General features: G+C 44.7%; 1 protein-coding gene across 5 annotated transcripts in view; it reads left to right on the top strand.

Moving 5' to 3' along the window:
* The window catches only part of LOC117419821 (IQ motif and SEC7 domain-containing protein 3), a 76641-nt gene that overhangs the window by 9822 nt on the left and 45014 nt on the right, over nucleotides 1-21805 (top strand). For all 5 annotated transcript variants that reach the window (XM_034033041.3, XM_034033043.3, XM_034926369.2 and 2 more), the window contains exon 2: nucleotides 836-916. In XM_034033041.3, coding sequence (XP_033888932.3) covers nucleotides 836-916 — 81 coding nt within the window. The remainder of the gene's footprint in view (nucleotides 1-835; nucleotides 917-21805) is intronic.

The raw sequence follows: 21805 nt of genomic DNA, 5'->3' as shown, positions 1-21805 counted from the left end.
AGTGCGTGAGAATGAAATACACTCTCCACTTTATTAGTGACAGCCACCCAACCCTTACAAACATGCATCACAAAACCAAGCACACATGTAGACCGTGCCACTGCCCATTGAGCCATTACAGCTGCCTTGCTACTTTGGGCCTTCCCTCTGAAGTCTCCCCAGCGCTGTCGTTGCCTTCCTGCTGCATGTCTCACAGACATGTCCACTGACTGGGGTTCATTTGAAGAGCATGGACGAAATGAAAAGCACATTTAGCGACGACACACTTTAGACGAGTCACAACGTTTCAGTCCCGGAGCCGACTGAGACTCCAGCAGCTGGTCCTGCTGCCTGAAAGCACAGCTGCAGGGTGCTGAAGGTCAGCAGCACTCTTTATATTGGATGTGTTACACGCCGTACATTTCAACCACAAATAATCTTTCTTGGACATTCACCTGGTGCTGGCCTTCGTTGTGCAGCTGGGAGTTCTTATGAAATTGAAATAACACACAGGAATAACAAATTGATATCTAGAATGCATTATGAGAAAGTAAGCAATCGTTTCTAAAAGCAAATGCCCTCTATTAACACTGCTCTCTGTGTGTTGGCTATTCATCCTGTATTTCAAGGGCAGTCGGGTGTTGACAGGTTGTGAGCAATGACTGCCCCAATGCTATAAGAAAAAGACTTTGTTCAATAATATCACAAATAATATGTGTGGGTGTAGTATCTTGATCCTGGTGTAGTGTGATCTGCACATCGGGGTGGGTGTGGTATCTTGATCCCCGTGTATCGCTGCACTCCGAGCTGCGGTGCTGAGGTTTCATTCCCCTGCGTTCTTTCTCTCTTTCCACAGAAACGAGACGGTCTTGCACCAGTTCTGCTGCCCGGCCGCTGACGCTGACCAGAAAGCAGATTCTTCCAACTGTTCCACAAGGTAGGGGTTTGTTTCCTGTCAAACACACTCTGGCTTCCTGTTTTAACCCCGCCCTCTCCCCTCCTAGTTCTCAAGTTTGATATTTTTACTGACATGTTCAGGAGCTGGTTTGTGTCTGTATGATTCTGGGAGATTTCCCAGTGACGTTAAACACAGCTCTAATAAGGCGCTCGTGAAGGTCCCAGACTGTGGTTGACAATAAATCCAGACTGCTCTGAGCAGTGTGCGGTGACCACGGTACCACGAGCCAGGACTGAATACTTGAGAGACGTCAGCCTGCTCAAGAACATGTTTGTGTGATTAGGACTGGAACGCTCAGGGAAGGCTCTTTCCCATTATTAGAATGAGCTCTCTTTGGGACCTGCTCCGGCTCAGTTCTCTTTATGCTGTGTTTCCATACAGACTGCAGCCTCTGTTCCAGATCACACTTGTAAGTAATTTTGGTTGAGGTGAACAGCTGTCGCAAGTGTGTAATGGAGAACCTATGTGGAATGGAATATCTCTGAATGCATTTCTGCTCAAAGGTAGGGGACAATGACTTCCCCTCACTGCTCTATATGCAAGACAGCACACTATTTAACCTGGTTCTAGACCTAGGTATGAAAGTGCAGTGCTCTTCAGTGCTCTCTGCATGGTCTGGACTGAATGCACACTGCAGTGTCCATGGAAACAAACACAGAGAGAACTAGAGCCACGGAGCCCAAAGCAAACAGCCACCAGAGGAAATTGAGCTCAAGCAATGTGTGGGACTCAATCTCAGGTTCTATTAGAACCGAGCCAACAAGTCTGGAACATTCTGACATTCCCTGCCCCCTCCCCCCCCCCCCAAATCTTACAGAACCAAGCCCCCAGCATTCGCCATCCTCATACGTTAAGTCACCACCACAGCATCCAAGAACCATCCACTCATGCACTGGCACAAAGACATGGAGTAAATCATTCCCAGCAAGGAATTAGCGCTACTCTGATGGGGAGTGGTAAAGCTAATCCAATCTCAATGTTTTTCTCCTGGAACCCCCTTATTCCAACATTCTCAAGATGAAGATCAGCATTCCGCCACATTCCATGACATTAGATACAGGCTGGTTGGGCCATGTCCAGTTGAAAGAACTCAATGAAGTGCAATTTCATAGCAAAGCAAAGTCGTCCATATAGTCAGTTTCAAAATGCTTCGAATTCAAACAATTAAACACAAAACTGAACTACAGATCTTGAATAACAATAAGAAAGACTGGAGAGAGAATGTAGTCTAAGCAGTTTCAGGGAAGGACTTCTAGAATTTCAATATAATGCAGTGGTATGTCATTCTACGATTTGGTAATTTGCTTGAATATAGAACAAGGGAATGACATGGGTTATAATTCGTAGTGTCTTATGTTATTGAATCTACCCGAGTGTCACCGATGAAGTCATTGGCTGAAACTTCTGCCAGTAGATTCAGAACCCACGTTCCTTCCCTGTTCTATGACGCTATACAACTTCTAGACAAAAATCTCCTCATATTCATGTTTTATTTGTTTTTTTGTCATTTCATTGTATCTGATTGTCTGTCTGTAAAACAGTTAATTCAGAACAAAGCAGTGACACAGCGCATGCATGATCATCAGGACAGAAGGATTCCCCCCTCTCGCTCTCTCTTCCCCCCCTCTCTCTCTCTCACTCTCTCTCTCTTCCCCTCTGTCTCTCTGTCATTCTTTCTTCCCCCCTCTCTCTCTTTTTAACCTTGGAGACTTTTGCAATCAGGGGACTCTTAGGGGACACAGCGATGGTTGTATTTTTTTCTAAAAGCTGCTTGGAGATGGTACAGTTTGGTTCTTGTTAGTGAAGGCAGGTAGCTAGTGTTGGATCTTGTAGTGATTGAATAAAAACATTCATCATAAGCTATGAAGATCAGGACAACCCAAATTAGAGAGCACCTGTTTATTTATTTAGCAGACGCTTAGTTTGTTTGGAGTGAAAGTATGAATAGATTTCATTGCTGGAATGGCAGAGATGGCACTGTCTGTCCACTGTGCCATTAGATGCAGATATGTCTTTATATTGCTCAACCTATTCCTCAAAAAAAGAACAGGACCCAGGGAGAGGCTGCTGGGTCACAGAGCCAGTGTCACGTCCATGTAATACCTCGTTTCCATAGTCAAGCCAACTCAAGTACATGCCCTAATTGCCCCCTCAATGTTGCATTCGCCTCGAGTTCGCCTCCAATTCGGGTGCGTACCCGAGTTCTTTGGTACCATTTCACTATGCAGAAAATACGTTACTAATCATGGAGTCCCGGGTCTTAGCAACAATCTCTATGAAAGCCAATGTCAGTTTAGAAAAAACAAAATAATAGCTTACCTGTAATTTAACTCTGTAAAAAAAACAATTTAACATAACAGCACATTATGCAACGTGGAATCATGATGAAACGTAATCACTGATTACTGTTTGGGGAGATCGGGTCATTAAAGTCAGCTTCAAGGATCCTTTCTAAATCAAAAAGTGTTTCAAAAATAAGTCAAGTTCTACTTTCTATGGATGTGAGTAGGAATGCGCTCCAATATAGGGAAAAAATTAAAACATTAAAATCGGAATACAGAAAAATCAAGGACCACAATAACAAAAGCGGAAACGATCTCAAAACATTCCATTATTATGACAGATTAGATGCGATTTTAGGACACCGTCCAATATCACGCTATTTTTTTTTTAGCCAACTCGCATTGTGCCTCAACTCAGGTTTTGGAAAATTCAGGCTAACCCAGGAGCACTTGAGTGCACTCGAGTGCACTCCAGTTGGCTTGACTATGGAAACAAGGTATAAGTTAGAACAATACCTGTATGATGTATTGCACCTTGCTGTGCTGTTTCCTATCACCCCAGATCACTTGATATAACTTCCAGTACTTTTTCAGCATTATGAACTGCTTCAGGCATCTGCAATCTAACCTGGAGTTTAGTGGCATGTTTCCTTTTTTTCTGTCGCATCTCCATTCTTTCTGTTCAGGTTGTAGCATAGAAATCAGAGAAGGCACCTATTATTGTAACTCAAGAGACGCTGCTCAGGTTGCTAGGATACGGTCTGTCTGGTGTTACTTGCTGCAGTGTCATCTGATGAATTAACTCAATGGCCTGTCGGCTTTTTGTATTTTTAGACACCATTAAAATATATTGTTTTTAATTTATACAGTAAATTAAATACAACAGAACCAGTGTTCGGTTGTCAACTCCAAACCAGAAGCCTGGTCATTATGAAGTATTTTGCATAGGCTATTCATACATTCATTCTTTATGTTATGATAATGTTACTGTAAAAATAGAAAAAAAACCCCAAAAAACAACACTTATAGACACACGTTTAAATTATTAAAATATCAACCAACTCTAGAAACTGTCCATAATAGTATTTTTGTATGTTGTGGCAGCAGTAAATAAAATGTGTATTTGTATTATTATTATTGGAGCTAAACATTATAATAACTGTTGCTTTGTCTAGCGTATGTGTAAACTAGACATTATCTTTTATATTTTATTATACTTTTTATTCTGGACTGTGGTCAGGACGACAGGTCTTGAAAACTCACCTCTTAATAAATAATGTTTAATTGTTTATAACAAACATGATTCTAAGAACTAAGAATGAGTCATTTTAGAACAAAGCGAACCCGCGTGTCATTCTCCTCCACTGATTAGCTGGCAGTATTTAAATGACAGGTTACTCCTGTTGCAGTGAGCAGGTTAATCTTGATTCCGGCAGTCTTTTACAAAACAAGTTTGCTTAATTTTTAAGTAGCACTTTGATTGCTGAAATGTTTATTCTGTCAGAATCCCTTCACTGTCAGGTTAAATGCAAAACTCTCCTCTTTTTGGGGACTTTTATGTAGGTCACATTACAGTAATACAAAAAACAAAGCAATGTGTTTGAGTGCAATTCTTGACACTGTTGAAATAAAAGATGCACAGGGCTGTCTGTAGCCTCTGAGTAGCCATGTCATTACATTACAGTGTGGATTTAGAGTGGGGTTATGAGGTGCACAGACCCCACAGTACAATTCTGAAAACCTTTTACAATCTTACAGTAAGTGGCTTCAGCAGCAAGCACAGAACAGCAGCTATGCTAGGAGCTGCAAAGCTGTGTATTTTTAGACCATGTACTTGGTATGATTCATTACACTGGTGTGCTTTTGCTGTGGTTCACTTTTGTAAGGGCTACTGCAGCATGTCCACAGAAACCATTCGTACTGTAATTAAGATTGGATTCCCTCAGCTCTCAAACTTTGACTTCAGCATTCCTGCTGGCTGTGCAAGTAGGATTTAGAGTTACAGAATTCTCCTTTTAAAGATCAGGGCAGGCAGACGAAGGACCAAGGTGATCAGAGATTGAACTCAACCTCTCCAATCCCAGTCCTTGGCATCTAATCACTGAGCATCCGAGCAGGGAGAACTCCCTTCAGAGAGCTGCCTGGGGAACGCACAGTGCAGGAACCCACAGCTATGCCTGGGAAAGTAGGTGAAGAACAGACAAGTGCGGTGACGCATGGGGAAAAGCATGGGAAAGCATTCAGGAACAGGAAAGCGATAATATCCAGTGATAGTGATAGATAGTGATAGATAGATTATATATTATTATAATACCAGACCACCCAAGTGACCCGCAAATTGACATTAAAACCTGCAGACCAGCGACAGTCATTGTACAACCCGCAAAATAAGACATGTAAGCTCACTGTTTGGGTAAAAAACTGAAGTTTGTCATTATCATTATCATTCGAAATGTCATTTTAATAATTTAGGTCAGATTACTCATTGGGGGGGGGGGGGGGGGGTATTATCAGCAAATCCAATTTGAGAAGCCCGAAGAGGCAGAAGTTAATTAAGCACAATTAGACATATGCAGTAAGCTTAGGGTTTAATTGCATGTTGTCAAGGGAACCTGAGCAGAGCTGGTTTCTGAATGCAGGCTGGTCCTGCAGGTAGGAGCACAAGTTAAAGCTTCCTGCTGTCTCTCTGTATCGGGTTTGTATTGAAGACTGTCCTGGGAGACATTGACTATATGTGTAGTGTCTTATCTATATATACAGCTATGGGCAAAAGTTTTGCATCACACTATAGAATTAATTCATTTTGCTTCATAAAGTTGAATGAAAACTGCTGAATAATGTTACGTTAACATATTGAATTCTAGGTGATGCTAAACGTTTGTCCACAGTTGTATATATTATATACAGCAGGGATTGGCAATTGGCAGCCCGGGGGCCAATTTCAAACCATGGACAGGTACTGTCTGGCCCCTGGAGGTCTCCTTGGCAGGGCTATATCTAAGGCGTCTTGAAAGAAGCCATCCCAATCAGGGTACAAGTGCAGCAACGATGCCGAAATAAACCACAGCATTCGTTCAGCCTTCCAGAGTAATCAAGGGAGCCAGGGTATACCAGGAGGACACGCCCCACACCAGGGCGATGCCAAACCCAATTAGGAAGACAGGTCCTAATAATATGGACATGCAAGGTATATTTAGTACAGAATATATGACATAACAAAGTATTGTTGCATTATAATCCAAGCAGTTCTTGGGAGATTAATTGCATTCTCATTATTATTATTATTATTATTATTATTATTATTATTATTATTATTATTATTATTATTATTATTATTATTATCACTGATTGATGCACCCTTTCCCTCTGTTTGTTCCTGACTCTTGCTCCCCTCTCTCTCATATTAACCGACTCTTCAATCTCCTAACACAGCGCTGCGAGGAGAGTGACCTGCTTCTCATGTTGTTGTCATGGGGACACAAAGGATGGCAGGAGCAAGAAGTAAAATCAGAAGAAGAACAACAGGTCCTTAATGTGAGGGAGGGAAGGACAGAGCTTGGGGTTACTTACCAGTTAAGACTTAATCAGAGAGAGAGAGAGAGAGAGAGAGTTGAAGACAAAGCAGGGGGAGCAGAAATCTCTGCAATATATTGCATCCCGCCCCCTCATTCGGTGCTGCGCAGAGGCCTCTCAATGCACCTGCACATACTGTTATTCTATATAAATGGTACATTGTTTCAGTACATTTGCTACATCAACTCTGGCAATGCTTGTATGACTTGTCATGCTAATAAAGACCATTTGAATTCAAGAGACACAGAGAGAGTGACAGAGGGAGAGAGAGAGAGGGAGAGAGGATGAAAGAGAGAGAGTGAGGATGAGGAAGAGAGACAGAGAGAGTGAGGATGAGGAAGAGAGAGACAGAGAGAGTGAGGATGAGGGAGAGAGAGAGGGTGAGGGGGAGAGAGAGAGGGTGAGGGAGAGAGAGAGAGAGAGAGAGAGAGAATCGTGTTCAGAGTGGGAGTTTGACAGAAGTAAAAGATTGAAGGTTGCTTTCCCTGCGTTTGAGTGGTGGGTGGTCCGAGTGGGAGGATTGCTAAGATCATGTGAAAGTTTTTTATTTTATTTAAAAATGTTTTTAACCCTTTTTAACCCAGCTATTACACATAATAAATCAACCAATCACAGTGCAGTATTTGCCAAAAATCCAGCACATCTTCTCCTGTGTACACCTAATTCCAGTGTTCAAACATCAAAACCAAACCACACATACCTTTTGTAATACGGATCATCCTACTAACTTCACTGTTTCTTTAAAATGTGATGAACAAGAAAATATTACTGAGATTGGCTGCACTTTTTTTAATAAATACTATAGTCTCACCATGACACATTGATTTTGGACTGAACTAATTTGGACTGAAGGGAGAGGAGAGGTAAAAGTTATGTTTTACAAACATTTTAATATTTTTCATTTTAAAGCTTTACCTGAGTACAATCTCTATTTATTTCACATAGTTTGAACAGCCAGAACTGTTCTGCTTTGCTTCGCGGTCCTCTCGCCCAAACTGCACGCGATGACTATAGAACTATACAATAAGAGGCACCCGACACACAACGTCTTAGAATGAAAGATTAGTCTGTAGTAGTGATGGGCTGCCAGAAGGGGGTGCTAGAGTTCAACAGGATTTATAGCTACTGGAGATTTCTGGAGATTTCTTTAGAGATGAGGTAGAGTCTTGAAGTTGTATAAGTAAGTGCTAGTGCGGATTTTGAAAACTACTTGGGATTTAAATCGGTATCTATTGTAAATTAGGTTTTTAAAAAGAGAAAATATCTACGTTTAATAGAACATACAGTGATTGGAAAAAACATTACTGCGTGTATTCAGCAATACAGAAATATTTTCTGTGGAAGTTGTCCTCAAACAAACAAACATCTCTCCTATAGAATCTCTCCTCTCAATTCATTATATCGCTGTTATCTTGACCTCTCCTCCCTCTGCCCTGTGTCTATCATAATAGACCTGTTCAAAGCTGTGGGTCAGTGATCACTACCCGCACCACAGCTCCACTCGCTCAGCTTCCATTCAGAGTTTTGCACCTCATCACTTGGGAGAGCCAACACCAGACCCTGAAGACTAATTTTACCATTGAGGCATTTCTCTTGTTTCCTTTAGCATTGCTGTAGAGTACCTGGGCAGTAGGTCCTGCTATCAAGTGGAGACCAGCACTGCTCTCAGTTTGTGTTTTAGATGCATGGGGCTCTCCCAGATCCCAGTACACCACTGGGGTTGTAAGCAGGAGGGTAATTCACTGAACTGTCTTCATTTCGCTCAGTTTCAGTGACACACTGTGCAGCACACCAGCAATGCCGATAGATTCTGTTAATGCACGGCGACTGTTATTAGTTGGAAGGGATGTTTAAATTGTAATGTGAGTGAGTGTCTGCTTGCTGCTCCTGTGAGGTGTCCTTGTAAACAAGGTATTAACATTGCAGGGCCCTGGGCGAGCAGAGGAATACAGTTTATTGCAGACGAAGCCAAGTAGAACGGGGTTCCAGTGCTGTTTAACGTTTTAATAAAGCCCCCGAGCTTCCCTCACTGACTTCGTGCTGGGAGTTTTCTCTCTTGTGAGCAAAATAATTTAGTGCATTTCCAGTACTGTGGGAACAGCAGAGAGGCAAAACTGATGCTGATATTAAATCCGCTGGAGACGGATTGGGGATTGATTTGTTCCAAGCACTGATTATTTTGAAATTATCGAGCCTATGTTTGAATGGTTACTGCTGGACTATTTGATTTAAACCATTAAACAATGCACGTATAATGCACATGCAACAGGCAGTGCTGTGCAAAGCACTGTGCTTACTGTCTGTGAGATGAGGCTAACAGCTCTACAGTATATCCTGGAATGCAGACAAGCCTGACTCTTTTGTACAGTGGTTGAGGTGCTCTCTTGCGGTGGGCGTGGCCACCAGTTCGCGTCCCACCTCCACCCTGTTCCTCACACACATCGCTGGAATGTGCCGGGTGACCTCGCTGCTGACTTCCTGTACTGGCAGCCATCTTTTGGGCCTTTTCCTGGTAACAAATTCTCCAAAGCAGATGAATGGATATCAAGCTGTTGTACTCTCTAGATATACCGGTGTGATGATTACATGTGGCAGCTGGAACTATGATTGCTCTGTAAAGTCCTGCAGTTAGAATTGTGACTCCAGATTCAGATTGAAACAGTGATGCACATTTGGATCCTGTATTTGCAAGCCATGCAAACAGTGTGTTTATCAGGATCACGCAATGCTTATTCACAAGAGGCTGAACAAACATACTGTCCGCACAGAGACAGATCCCATACCTGTGGCATGCTGTGCAACCAATAACATGATACAATTGCTGGATCTGTTGGCATTTTCAAATCACGCCTCTCTTTAAAAAATAGAAATAGTTTTCTGTAGCCAGACTTCTTTTATGTTCGCCTCATTGTGCTGCATGGATTCCCTTTTGTTTGCAGATTCAGTGTGTCTCTCAGCACTGTGTGTGATGTGATAAGTGGTTGTGTTTAAAATGACTGCAGCCCAGCCGCCGGGGTCACCTTGTGCTGCAGGCGAGACAGAGGAGGATTCATTAATTAAACTGAAAAGAAAGGGTCAGAGAAATAACCTCAAACTCAATGGAAGTTGTGTCAAGCCCTTAAGGGATTGTTCCTTCCTAGTTTATTGCTTATCTCTTGTGTTCCCTCTGACTTAAGAAAACGTCAGAACAAAAAAGTGCATTTTATTTTGTAGTATGTTCTTCCTTTCCGTGGGTAGATGAATGTTCAGAACATTTAGAATTAATTTCTCAGAAGGATACCCTGTCATTATTGATGAATATGTTTCCTTCAGCATTCTGTTCTGCAGACAGAATACAGAAATATATTTTTCCTTCAGTATTCTGTTCTGCAGACAGGGTTACATGTATTTACAGCCGTGACGGGAGATGGATGACAGACATGCTTGTTTTTTAAAGTGTTTTTATGTTCAGAGAATGCTAGTAAGGGGTATGCTGAAACACATATTTACAGAATAATTACCTTTAAGAAATGTGAAGTTGTTTGGTATTAATTAAATGGAATAATTCCACAACACAAAACAATGCAGTTCCTCGGTTCCTGTTTACTGAGTATCAATCAATATCAATCTGAGTGTTATTTAATATAGATCCTGTCGTGATTAAACTAACTAAAACTCATTTAGATTTTTAAGTGAGTATTTGTCTTAACCTTCTTTATCCTTTTGATATGTTTTTTTTACTGTCCTTAGTTTCTTGTTTTGAAATCAACACATTAATAAACAGGCATGTTTTGATCTATGTAATACCCGCAGACAAGTACTTCTTAAAGGCAATTACTTGTAAAATACGAGTATCGGCACACTTCTACTTCTGCCATGGGGGACCACAATAAACTTCTCTAAAGAGTAGCGGAATTACAGAGAGGTTTTCCCCAGCACAGTATAATCAGTTCAGTATTGAGTTGCGTGCCGTCTCTTTAAAAATGTGCACTGCGGTCCAACGCCAGTCTTGTTTCTCATCTCTACATATACCGGTGTGAAGTGACACGCCTCCTCCGTGGGGCTCACGTTGTTCACAGGATTGCAGACAGGATGTGTTTTACAGCAGAATCCAATTTTCCTGTACAATAAATTGGTCAAGAAACATGATGTTAACCCTGCATATAAATATACAGATATACAAATACCCGACTCTTACCCATTGGGTACCTCCATAAGGACTTGCTGGATCAGTATTCTTCATACAGTTTAGAGGCAGTGACTGAGCATCAAACATGTCCAGGGGTCAGAGACTAGCACGCTCTGTCTGACTGATAAAGAAGCGTCTTTTATTTTCTCAGCCTCATTACAACGAGTCGCTTTGTAAATTCACCTCTAGGCTCATATTGGAGTTTTAGCTCATATTTCTGGGATTTATTTTGTGGGACAATAGAGACTTCTCAAAGCAGGAATGAGTCGTCCCTTTAGTATAAGCTCTTTGCTTGCACCTTGCAAAGGAGAACCCAGTGTATGCCCAAGATCCCTTCACACTCATTTCTATTGCTAAAGATCTGGGTGCCTGGCAATCATTCTGCTTCCTGACTTTACACAGAGTATACTGTAACTCGCTGGTCTGCAAAATTGCAAAGGAAAACAACAGGGCCAGATGGTGATTAAAAGAAAAAAAAGTAATTTTTCTGCAGGCATCTGGAGCTGGGATTTGAGCTGTGCTCTTACTGAGCTCCGTGTTCCAGCTAACAGGATTTGCCAGCCAAGCAGAGAAGTGCAGACATGGCTAGAGCTGCACACCTCAGCCCTGCAGGAGAGAGCACTCCCACAGGTGCGACTTACATAAATGCATTACGTGATCAGAGATGCAATAGAGCTTGTTTTGCAGACTTTTCCCCTTCTAAACAGCAATCAGGAGAAGCCAGCACATGCATGTTTTCCATTATGTATGGCATGTTATCTGAAGCAGATGCGTTTGTTTTGTAAGGGTGGTCGTGTTTTTAATGCTATCGCTGGTGTTTCTGCATATCTGCTGTGTGCTCCTGCAGTGTGGTTATGCATACGGAGCTTATGATAATCAATTGACTGTAGAGGGGATTAACAGTCATTCGAAGCAAATAGCATTTTACATAAAATGTACAAGTCTGCAGCCTGCAGGGAAACAGGCCCTGGAACCAAAGGGAAATAAGGGATGAGTTGGTTTGCTGTGTTGAGTCTGTACGAGTTCTGTAGGTTCTGAAGGTACAGTACAGGGTAGAGCAAGGGGACTGGACAATACGCAGTCAGGGGCTAACCTAATGTTTGGTACCTCCTACTTTCAGAAACGATTGCCTATCATTGCAACACATTGGTTTCCACCGCTCTCAGCAGTGCGCTGGTTTAGTTGAGTTGGTTCTTCACATTGTACTCCGCACTTGAATATAATGCTATTCACTGTTAATACTTTCAGCACTGGGCTTGCCTTTTCACTCCAAAGTGTCTGATTACAAAGTGTGACTCTCCTAACCCTAACCCCTGCTGCTTTCCATTACTTACTAGTATCTTGGTACCTCTAAACCTGCTAAAATAATCTTCAAGTGTATCCCAAATGTTATTCATTTACTACTAGAAAGCCCAGGTGAGATATGTGTGCTTCATTCTACCCCCAGAATGGGTTTCTGCAATGGCTTAGAGCTTCAATCACATAGATTCTACCCACATGCACTAGCGGCAGATTGGAATTTTAACAGAGAAATAGGTTGTGCTGTAAAATGCAAAGACATCATTATTTTAGTAACCATCAAAGTACTGAATGTGATTTTAAAACAGAACCCTCAGGAGAGAGTGGGTGAGAACATGGATAACTCAACTCTCACCCCACTCTGCTGAGACCTGACACACATTTAACCTCAGCACAGCGAAGGGGTTGTATTTGGAATTGATTGCGCGTTCTAGTGTTCCTTGTTGTGATTACAGTGCTCCCTCTCTGTCTGACCTGCACAGCAAGAAAAGAAACAGGAGCTCTTGAGGGCAATGCATTATAAAACAGCAAGGGCTCTTGTTGAGAAATGCTGAAGCTAACGCAGCAAGGAAATGAAACCAGTCGGAATGTGTTTAATAATTTCAGTCACACAGAGAGTACTCATTTACAGACACTATTGCAGCATGACTGTTAGAATCCTTCTCCCCCTCTCACATTGTAAGCAGACCCCCCAGGGTGTTGTCATGACTCCTCAGGCTGCATTTACATATCCTCCACTTTAAAGCCCTCGTTTAAATGATGAACTTGATTGACGGGGCTCATTTTAACAGAGAACGGCAAATGTGGCGCAAAAGATAACAAAACAAAATCATTAAGAACATGATGCCGTTGGCAGGACATCTATCAAATCCTACTTGTTATGAAAAGCTTACCCACAGTTCCGCTCCCAGCTTCCACGTACAAGATACCCTGCCAGGACCTACAGCACAGGAAGTGACGAGGTAGCAGGAAACAAGTTTTCATCTTTTGGCATGAAGCCAGAGACCAGCAGAAGCGCCCATCAAAATATTTGTCATAAATATTAAACAAAATCATAAATACCGTAGTGTAGGGAAACTACTGCAGTGCCAGGACTAGTTGCAAATAACGATATATAGGAGTTCGGGTTAGGGGAGTTAGGCAGCTCCATTTCACATGTGCATTCGGATGCAGCAATAGGTATAATGTGCAATAGAATCTTGAAGAGATTTTAGAAGTGTATGTGCGTGTGTGTGTGTGTGTGTGTGCATGTGCGTGTGCGTGCGTCTATATGTGCAAGTGTGTGCATGTGTTTGCGTATGTGTTTGGTTGCTGGCAGCCATCTTGGATCAGGTGCAGAGGAACAGCCTGGGGCCAAGATGGCCACCTTTGCACAGCCACCCCTCTGCTGTAAATTGGTTAGGGGTAATTGTTTATATGTTTTATTGATTAATTAAAAGTGTGGAATGTGTCTAGGTGGCGATTACATGATTAATTGTCCATCAACCCCTGGCCACATGGTATAAAATGATAAAGTAAATGTTTGTTTAGAGGGAGATGGTTCAGTGAAGGCCCATGCCAGGCCTGAACAGTGGGACAGAGAAAAATAAATAATACACGAGATTGCTGAAGCTTGGGTGTTGTTTTGTTTTGTAGTGTAGTGTTTATTTTGTTTAAACCTTTGTTTTGTTTGATATATAATAGAAGTGCACAAACAAGTGCTGAAGTGCAGTTTCTGAGTCTGGGTACTATTTCAAGGGCGCAGACCAACCTTGACCTTGAAGGCTTTATCACAGAAGCTAAAGCATTCAGGCACTGAGGCTCTGGGGACGGGCTGGTGGGGGCACTGACACTCTCTATCAAGTCATATAGATCTGATATAATGGTAAGGATGGAGCCACTGTACCCATCTCACAGGGAACTGTGCAAGAGGAGCAGCCTGTGTGTAGCCGTACAGAGGCAGCTGCTTGGTTTTGAGACCCCCCTGTTGAAAATGGTTCGGTGTTATGGGTGAAATCCAGCTCAGAAGTGAATGCAATGAGATTAATCAACTTGCAATTTCTCAGAGACTATTTTTGAATTTTGAAACCGCTGACAGATGAGGATCCTCTGTGGAGACAATGGGGTCCACTGGCAGCAGAGAGACTGGCCCAGGTATGATAACACTGATGCCCACCCTCCTCTGCCTCTTAATCACCTACTCTCTCCCTGACCCCCACTGTGTGCTTTACGAACAGATTAGACACCAGGAGATTTGGGTGCAGCCACGTCCATTGCAGGGCCTGATCCGGGCTGTGCTTTAATGTGATTGCTCTGCTCAGAGCAAGTTATTAATTTTCAGAAACAGAGCTTAAATTTACTTTAGGCAGACATTTCTATCCATGCTTCTCTCTGATTGTGAGTAGTTTTCCTCTCTTCAGATCTCTGACTTGTCTTTACCTGGGCTGTGTGTTAATGTACTCCCTACCGTACGGGGAGGGAGAAAGGGGTGCGATAGGGAGGTGACTGAGGGGGAAAGGAGAGAGGGGTGGATGAAAAACTGAAGAGAGATGAATAAGGTAGAGGAGAGGTGGAGGGCGAATGAGGGCAAAAAAGAGGGAAATGAGGAATAAAGAGTGAGAGAGAAAAGGATTGATAGAGAAGGAGGGGGAGGTAATTTAGGCCTCAAGGTCAGGTACAAGTCAGGATGCTTCCTTTTCATGCAAGCCATGTGAGTTACCGTGTCTGTAGGGAATTTATTAAAGATTAGGATCTTAATATTCTTACTAATCATGTGCTCACTCTGCAGCCTGGGAAGTCTCTGAGTCGTTAATGTTTCACAATCAGATGATGCAATGGAGATCATTAAGAGCCGCTCTGGATCCTCAGTGAGTCTGTGAGTGGGGCTGTGAGCAGGGCTGGGCGCAGGGCTGGGAACGGGTCTGTGACAGTGAGGGCTGTGAGCTGGGCTGTGAGCAGGGCTGGAAGTGGGGCTGTGAGCTGGGCTGGAAGTGAAGGCTGTGATAGTGAGGGCTGTGAGCTGGGCTGTGAGCGGGGCTGTGACAGTGAGGGCTGTGTGCGGGGCTGTGACAGTGAGGGCTGTGTGCGGGGCTGTGTCAGTGAGGGCTGTGACACTGAGGGCTGTGTGCGGGGCTGTGACAGTGAGGGCTGTGACAGCGAGGGCTGTGTGCGGGCTGTGACACTGAGGGCTGTGTGCAGGCTGTGACAGTGAGGGCTGTGTGCGAGCTGTGACAGTGAGGGCTGTGACACTGAGGGCTGTGTGCGGGGCTGTGACAGTGAGGGCTGTGACACTGAGGGCTGTGTGCGGGGCTGTGACAGTGAGGGCTGTGACACTGAGGGCTGTGTGCGGGGCTGTGACAGTGAGGGCTGTGACAACGAGGGCTGTGTGCGGGGCTGTGACAGTGAGGGCTGTGTGCGGGGCTGTGACAGTGAGGGCTGTGACAACGAGGGCTGTGTGTGGGGCTGTGACAGTGAGGGCTGTGTGCGGGGCTGTGACAGTGAGGGCTGTGACACTGAGGGCTGTGTGCGGGGCTGTGACAGTGAGGGCTGTGACACTGAGGGCTGTGTGCGGGGCTGTGACAGTGAGGGCTGTGACAGTGAGGGCTGTGTGCGGGCTGTGACACTGAGGGCTGTGTGCGGGGCTGTGACAGTGAGGGCTGTGACAGTGAGGGCTGTGTGCGTGCTGTGACAGTGAGGGCTGTGTGCGGGGCTGTGACAGTGAGTGCTGTGACAGTGAGGGCTGTGTGCGGGGCTGTGACAGTGAGTGCTGTGACAGTGAGGGCTGTGTGCGGGGCTGTGACAGTGAGGGCTGTGACAGTGAGGGCTGTGTGCGGGCTGTGACAGTGAGGGCTGTGTGCGGGGCTGTGACAGTGAGGGCTGTGACACTGAGGGCTGTGTGCAGGGCTGTGACAGTGAGGGCTGTGACACTGAGGGCTGTGTGCGGGGCTGTGACAATGAGGGCTGTGTGCAGGCTGTGACAGTGAGTGCTGTGTGCGGGGCTGTGACAGTGAGGGCTGTGTGCAGGCTGTGACAGTGAGCGCTGTGACAGTGAGGGCTGTGTGTGGGGCTGTGACAGTGAGTGCTGTGACAGTGAGCGCTGTGACAGTGAGGGCTGTGTGCGGGGCTGTGACAGTGAGGGCTGTGTGCGGGGCTGTGACAGTGAGGGCTGTGTGCGGGGCTGTGACAGTGAGTGCTGTGACAGTGAGCGCTGTGACAGTGAGGGCTGTGTGCGGGGCTGTGACAGTGAGGGCTGTGTGCGGGGCTGTGACAGTGAGGGCTGTGTGCGGGCTGTGACAGTGAGTGCTGTGACAGTGAGGGCTGTGACAGTGAGCGCTGTGACAGTGAGGGCTGTGACAGTGAGCGCTGTGACAGTGAGGGCTGTGTGCGGGGCTGTGACAGTGAGGATACGGACCTTACCGCAGGCATGATCTGAGAATGAGGGTACGGATCATACCCTAGGCATGGTCTGATAATGAGGGATGATGGACCATACCCCAGGCATGGTCTGACAATGAGGGATGAGGGACCATATTGCAGGCATGGTCTGACACTGAGGGTACGGACCATACCCCAGGCATGGTCTGACAATGAGGATACGGATCATACCCCAGGCATGGTCTGACAATGAGGGATGATGGACCATACCCCAGGCATGGTCTGGCAATGAGGGTACGGACCATACAGGGTACGGACCATACACCAGGCATAGTCTGACAATGAGGATATGGACTAGACATGGTCTGGCAATGAGGGTACGGACCATACACCAGGCATGGTCTGACAATGAGGGATGATGGACTATACCACAGGCATGGTCTGGCAATGAGGGTACGGACCATACACCAGGCATAGTCCGACAATGATAATACAATAGTTCAGGGTTTAAAATGAAAAAAGTTTGAACATAATAGAAAAATCCAGGTATTGTAACCAACTACAGCTCCATTTTAACCGGCTTCCAAAGCATTAACAGTTATCCAGTTACATTACCCATGTGACCAGGAGAAGGCAGTGCTCTTTTAAGGGCCCCATCTGGTCATTGGCACGCTGGGGCTCTTGTCAGTTGGGGAGTGGCCTTAAAGAGCAGATGAGAGGCGGAGTCAGTGATAGAATGTGAGTGAGCAGCAGATGAGAGGCGGAGTCTCAGTGATAGAATGAGAGTGAACAGCAGAGGAGAGGCGGAGTCTCAGTGATAGAATGTGAGGGAGCAGCAGATGAGAGGCGGAGTCTCAGTGATAGAATGTGAGGGAGCAGCAGATGAGAGGCAGAGTCTCAGTGATAGAATGTGAGTGAACAGCAGGTGAGAGGCGGAGTCTCAGTGAAAGAATGTGAATGAGCAGCAGAGGAGAGGCGGAGTCTCAGTGGTAGAATGTGAGGGAGCAGCAGAGGAGAGGCGGAGTCTCAGTGATAGAATGTGAGGGAGCAGCAGATGAGAGGCGGAGTCTCAGTGATAGAATGAGAGTGAGCAGCAGATGAGAGGCGGAGTCTCAGTGATAGAATGTGAGGGAGCAGCAGATGAGAGGCGGAGTCTCAGTGATAGAATGAGAGTGAACAGCAGACGAGAGGCGGAGTCTCAGTGATAGAATGTGAGGGAGCAGCAGATGAGAGGCGGAGTCTCAGTGATAGAATGTGAGGGAGCAGCAGATGAGAGGCAGAGTCTCAGTGATAGAATGAGAGTGAACAGCAGACGAGAGGCGGAGTCTCAGTGATAGAATGTGAGGGAGCAGCAGATGAGAGGCAGAGTCTCAGTGATAGAATGAGAGTGAACAGCAGAGGAGAGGCGGAGTCTCAGTAATAGAATGTGAGGGAGCAGCAGATGAGAGGCAGAGTCTCAGTGATAGAATGAGAGTGAACAGCAGACGAGAGGCGGAGTCTCAGTGATAGAATGTGAGGGAGCAGCAGATGAGAGGCAGAGTCTCAGTGGTAGAATGAGAGTGAACAGCAGAGGAGAGGCGGAGTCTCAGTAATAGAATGTGAGGGAGCAGCAGATGAGAGGCAGAGTCTCAGTGATAGAATGAGAGTGAACAGCAGAGGAGAGGCGGAGTCTCAGTAATAGAATGTGAGGGAGCAGCAGAGGAGAGGCGGAGTCTCAGTGGTAGAATGTGAGTGAGCAGCAGATGAGAGGCGGAGTCTCAGTGATAGAATGAGAGTGAGCAGCAGATGAGAGGCGGAGTCTCAGTGATAGAATGTGAGGGAGCAGCAGAGGAGAGGCGGAGTCTCAGTGGTAGAATGTGAGGGAGCAGCAGAGGAGAGGCGGAGTCTCAGTGGTAGAATGTGAGGGAGCAGCAGAGGAGAGGCGGAGTCTCAGTGGTAGAATGTGAGGGAGCAGCAGATGAGAGGCGGAGTCTCAGTGGTAGAATGTGAGTGAGCAGCAGATGAGAGGCGGAGTCTCAGTGGTAGAATGTGAGTGAACAGCAGGTGACAATGTGAACACAAACGACTTGTTATTGTAGGAGATTTAGCACTTTACCTGTTAAAGCTGTTTGTGAGTGTATATCCATTGTATCTGTATACATACAGCTATCTGTATATGCACAGTATGTCTGTCCTACACACTCCTCCAGCGAGAGTCCATGCAGAATGACCTGGGTAGGGTGCTTGCACTCTGTTTGTTTCACTGAATATCTTGATATCCCCGGCCCTGCTGCCTTGGTAGATGATGACTAGAATTAGCAGAACCGTGCTCAATGATCTTTGCCATGTATTTGAAGATGGTCTGCATTTCATTTTTTGTCCAACACCTGTTGTGCACAGTGTGCCTTCTGTAGTATAATACAATTCTGCAGCCTGTGTCTGTCTTCTGTTATGTGTGTGGAATTATAATGCAGTGGGTTTGCTATAATTTTCTGATTCTGTTTCGATTTCATGCTGTATGTATTGATGCGTTGTGGCTGATCTCTATACTTGGATTGATACCACTCTCAGGGATGCAATCTTGCTTACTTGTTAACCCTTTGTTTGTGATATTATGTATGTTTACATCTAGCTAACACCACACCCAAATCCTTTAGATATACTACTGCATATCCACAACCCTGTAAAGGGCTTTCCTGCATAAAAACAGTTTTACGAGGGCTCCCGAGTGGCGCATCCAGTAAAAGCACTTGTGTAGAGTGCAGGATGTGTCCTATAGTCTGGACGTCACGAGTTCGAGTCCAGGACCGAGGACGGGAGCTCCCAGGGGGCGGCGCTCAATTGGCCGAACTTCGCCCTGGGGGAGGGAGGGTTAGGTTGGCCAGGGTGTCCTCGGCTCACCGCGCAGCAGCAACCCCTGTAGTCTGGCCGGGCGCCTGCGGGCTTGCCTGTAAGCTGCCCAGAGCTGCGTTGTCCTCCGACGCGGTAGCTCTTGGGTGGCTGCATGGTGAGTCCGCAGTGTGAAAAAAAAGCGGTCGGCTGACGGCACACGCTTCGGAGGACAGTGTGTGTTCGTCTTCGCCCTCCCGAGTCAATGGAGGGGTGGTAGCGGTAAGCTGAGCATAATACAAAAAATAATTGGCCATTCCAAATTGGGGAAAAATAATAAAAAAAATAATTGGACTAAATTAAAAAAAACAAACAAACAAAAAAAAACAGTTTTACAAAAAACACCATAAATCGATCAATGTTTAATGATCAAACCCACAGCTTCACAGTGACGTCAGCCTCAAATGGCCTCTGCTGCCATACACCACACTGGGAAGCACACTGGCCAAGAAGAAAAGCATCAGAAATGACCAGAAGTGTGTGATTCCTTATTGTACCATAACAGCATTCCAACAGGATTAATACTTAAATCTTGATCTGAGGAAAATCAGCACAGTTAAACCAAGGCTTTCGTTTTAAAATGCTCTTCCTTCACATTAGCACAACAGCAGTCTCAACAGCCCCATAGTGGTTTTGTTGATCTTACTTTCCCTGCTCTACAGATCTGATGGCAGTGCTCTCCCATTTACTTCATGTGATGCAGGTAAACGAACCCAAGTGAGCTGTTTATGAGCACCTTGGCAGATTAGTTTGAGGCTCAGGTGGAACATAGAAACTATTGAAAAACAAAAATATTGTGCTAATATGAGATATTTTTTTCCCTGTTACATCTTGCTGTCGCTTTCCTCAATAATTATAATAATAATAATAAATAAGAAAACATTTCTTAAAATAACTTCATATCAGCTCACCCCATAACGCTGATGATGACTAATTAAATACTGCAATCAGAATGCGCTTTGCAGCGAATAAAATATTCATTAAAAAGATTGGTTTATCACGAGTTCCAATCAGTGCACATCAAGAGGCATTAATTAGCCCTAATTAAGATGCATTTGATTAGTTTGGAGTGAACATGGAAGGGACAGTACATTCAAGCGCTGTAACCACAGGAACCCTGTGGTAAAGCAGCTGATTAGCACCATGTTAAAATTCAAAGACATTAGTGCACCATGGGGCAGGCTTGAGTAAAAGGTACCAGATCGGGAATCCTGGACCAGCAACAAAAGTGCACTTCTTTTAGTTTACTTAGTTTTGTCAACAATAAAATAGGCTATATTATGGGGATAGGTAGCCGTTCACTTTAAATCTGCCTTGAGTGAAATTAAATTGATGGTCTTGACCCTCAGTGAACAGCTGAATCCTGAAATTACCATTGAAACAATTAGCATCCAGTCCAGAGACTAAACTGCTCCCTCCCTCCATCACCCCTTAAGAGAAAGGGTGCTCCCTCCAGTCCAGGGCAGGCTAGAGGCATGGAGACTGAACTGCTCCCTCCCTCACCCCTTAAGAGAAAGGGTTCTCCCTCCAGTCCAGGGCAGGCTAGAGACATGGAGACTGAACTGCTCCTTCCCTCACCCCTTGAGAAAGGGTGTTGCCTCCTGTCCAGGGCAGGCTAGAGGCATGGAGACTGAACTGCTCCCTCCCTCACCCCTTAAGAGAAAGGCTGCTCCCTCCAGGGCAAAATCATATTTGATAATTGACAATCTCTCTTTGTAGCTGGTCAGAGTTTTTAGGATATGTCACTGTCATTATGACTCCCCACGATTAACTACTGTATGGTGGGACAATGCAAACCTGTCTATGGAAAATTCATAAACAGTGTTGGATTTCAATAAATGTACATACACACATACATACAGTGGCACCAAAAATATGGAGATTCCAATGTCCATAGTTTCACATTGTACATTTAGTACATAAAGACAGAATTTCCCAGTAAAGCTAATTAACTTTAATTCCTAGAACAAATCTCCAACCAATATTTTAAAAAAGATGACAGCTTTTATAAATACTAATTTACACAGGGCTTACAGCAGCTGAGAATGATTCCAGCAACATGTACATAGCTTGAAGGATCACTCAGTCAACACTAATTAATTTTTATAAGCAATCTCTGTCCTTTAACACCTGATTAAGCACAGTAACTGAGCCAGCGTCCTCTTCTCCCAGCCATGTGAAGGACACAGTCAATTACTTCTTTAATTCATCTTCTTCAGTGTAGGTCACATGTTTTAATAATTACAGCAGCAATGAAACGAAACAGTAGTAAAATTAGACAAACATGTTGACAAGCAGTCTGCGTCTATCTCACTGAAACTTCCC

The sequence above is a fragment of the Acipenser ruthenus genome, chromosome 14, assembly GCF_902713425.1.
Source record: "Acipenser ruthenus chromosome 14, fAciRut3.2 maternal haplotype, whole genome shotgun sequence".
NCBI lineage: Eukaryota > Metazoa > Chordata > Actinopteri > Acipenseriformes > Acipenseridae > Acipenser > Acipenser ruthenus.
Note: the sequence above shows the minus strand (reverse complement) of the source record. Positions and strands in the feature narration are given on the sequence as shown.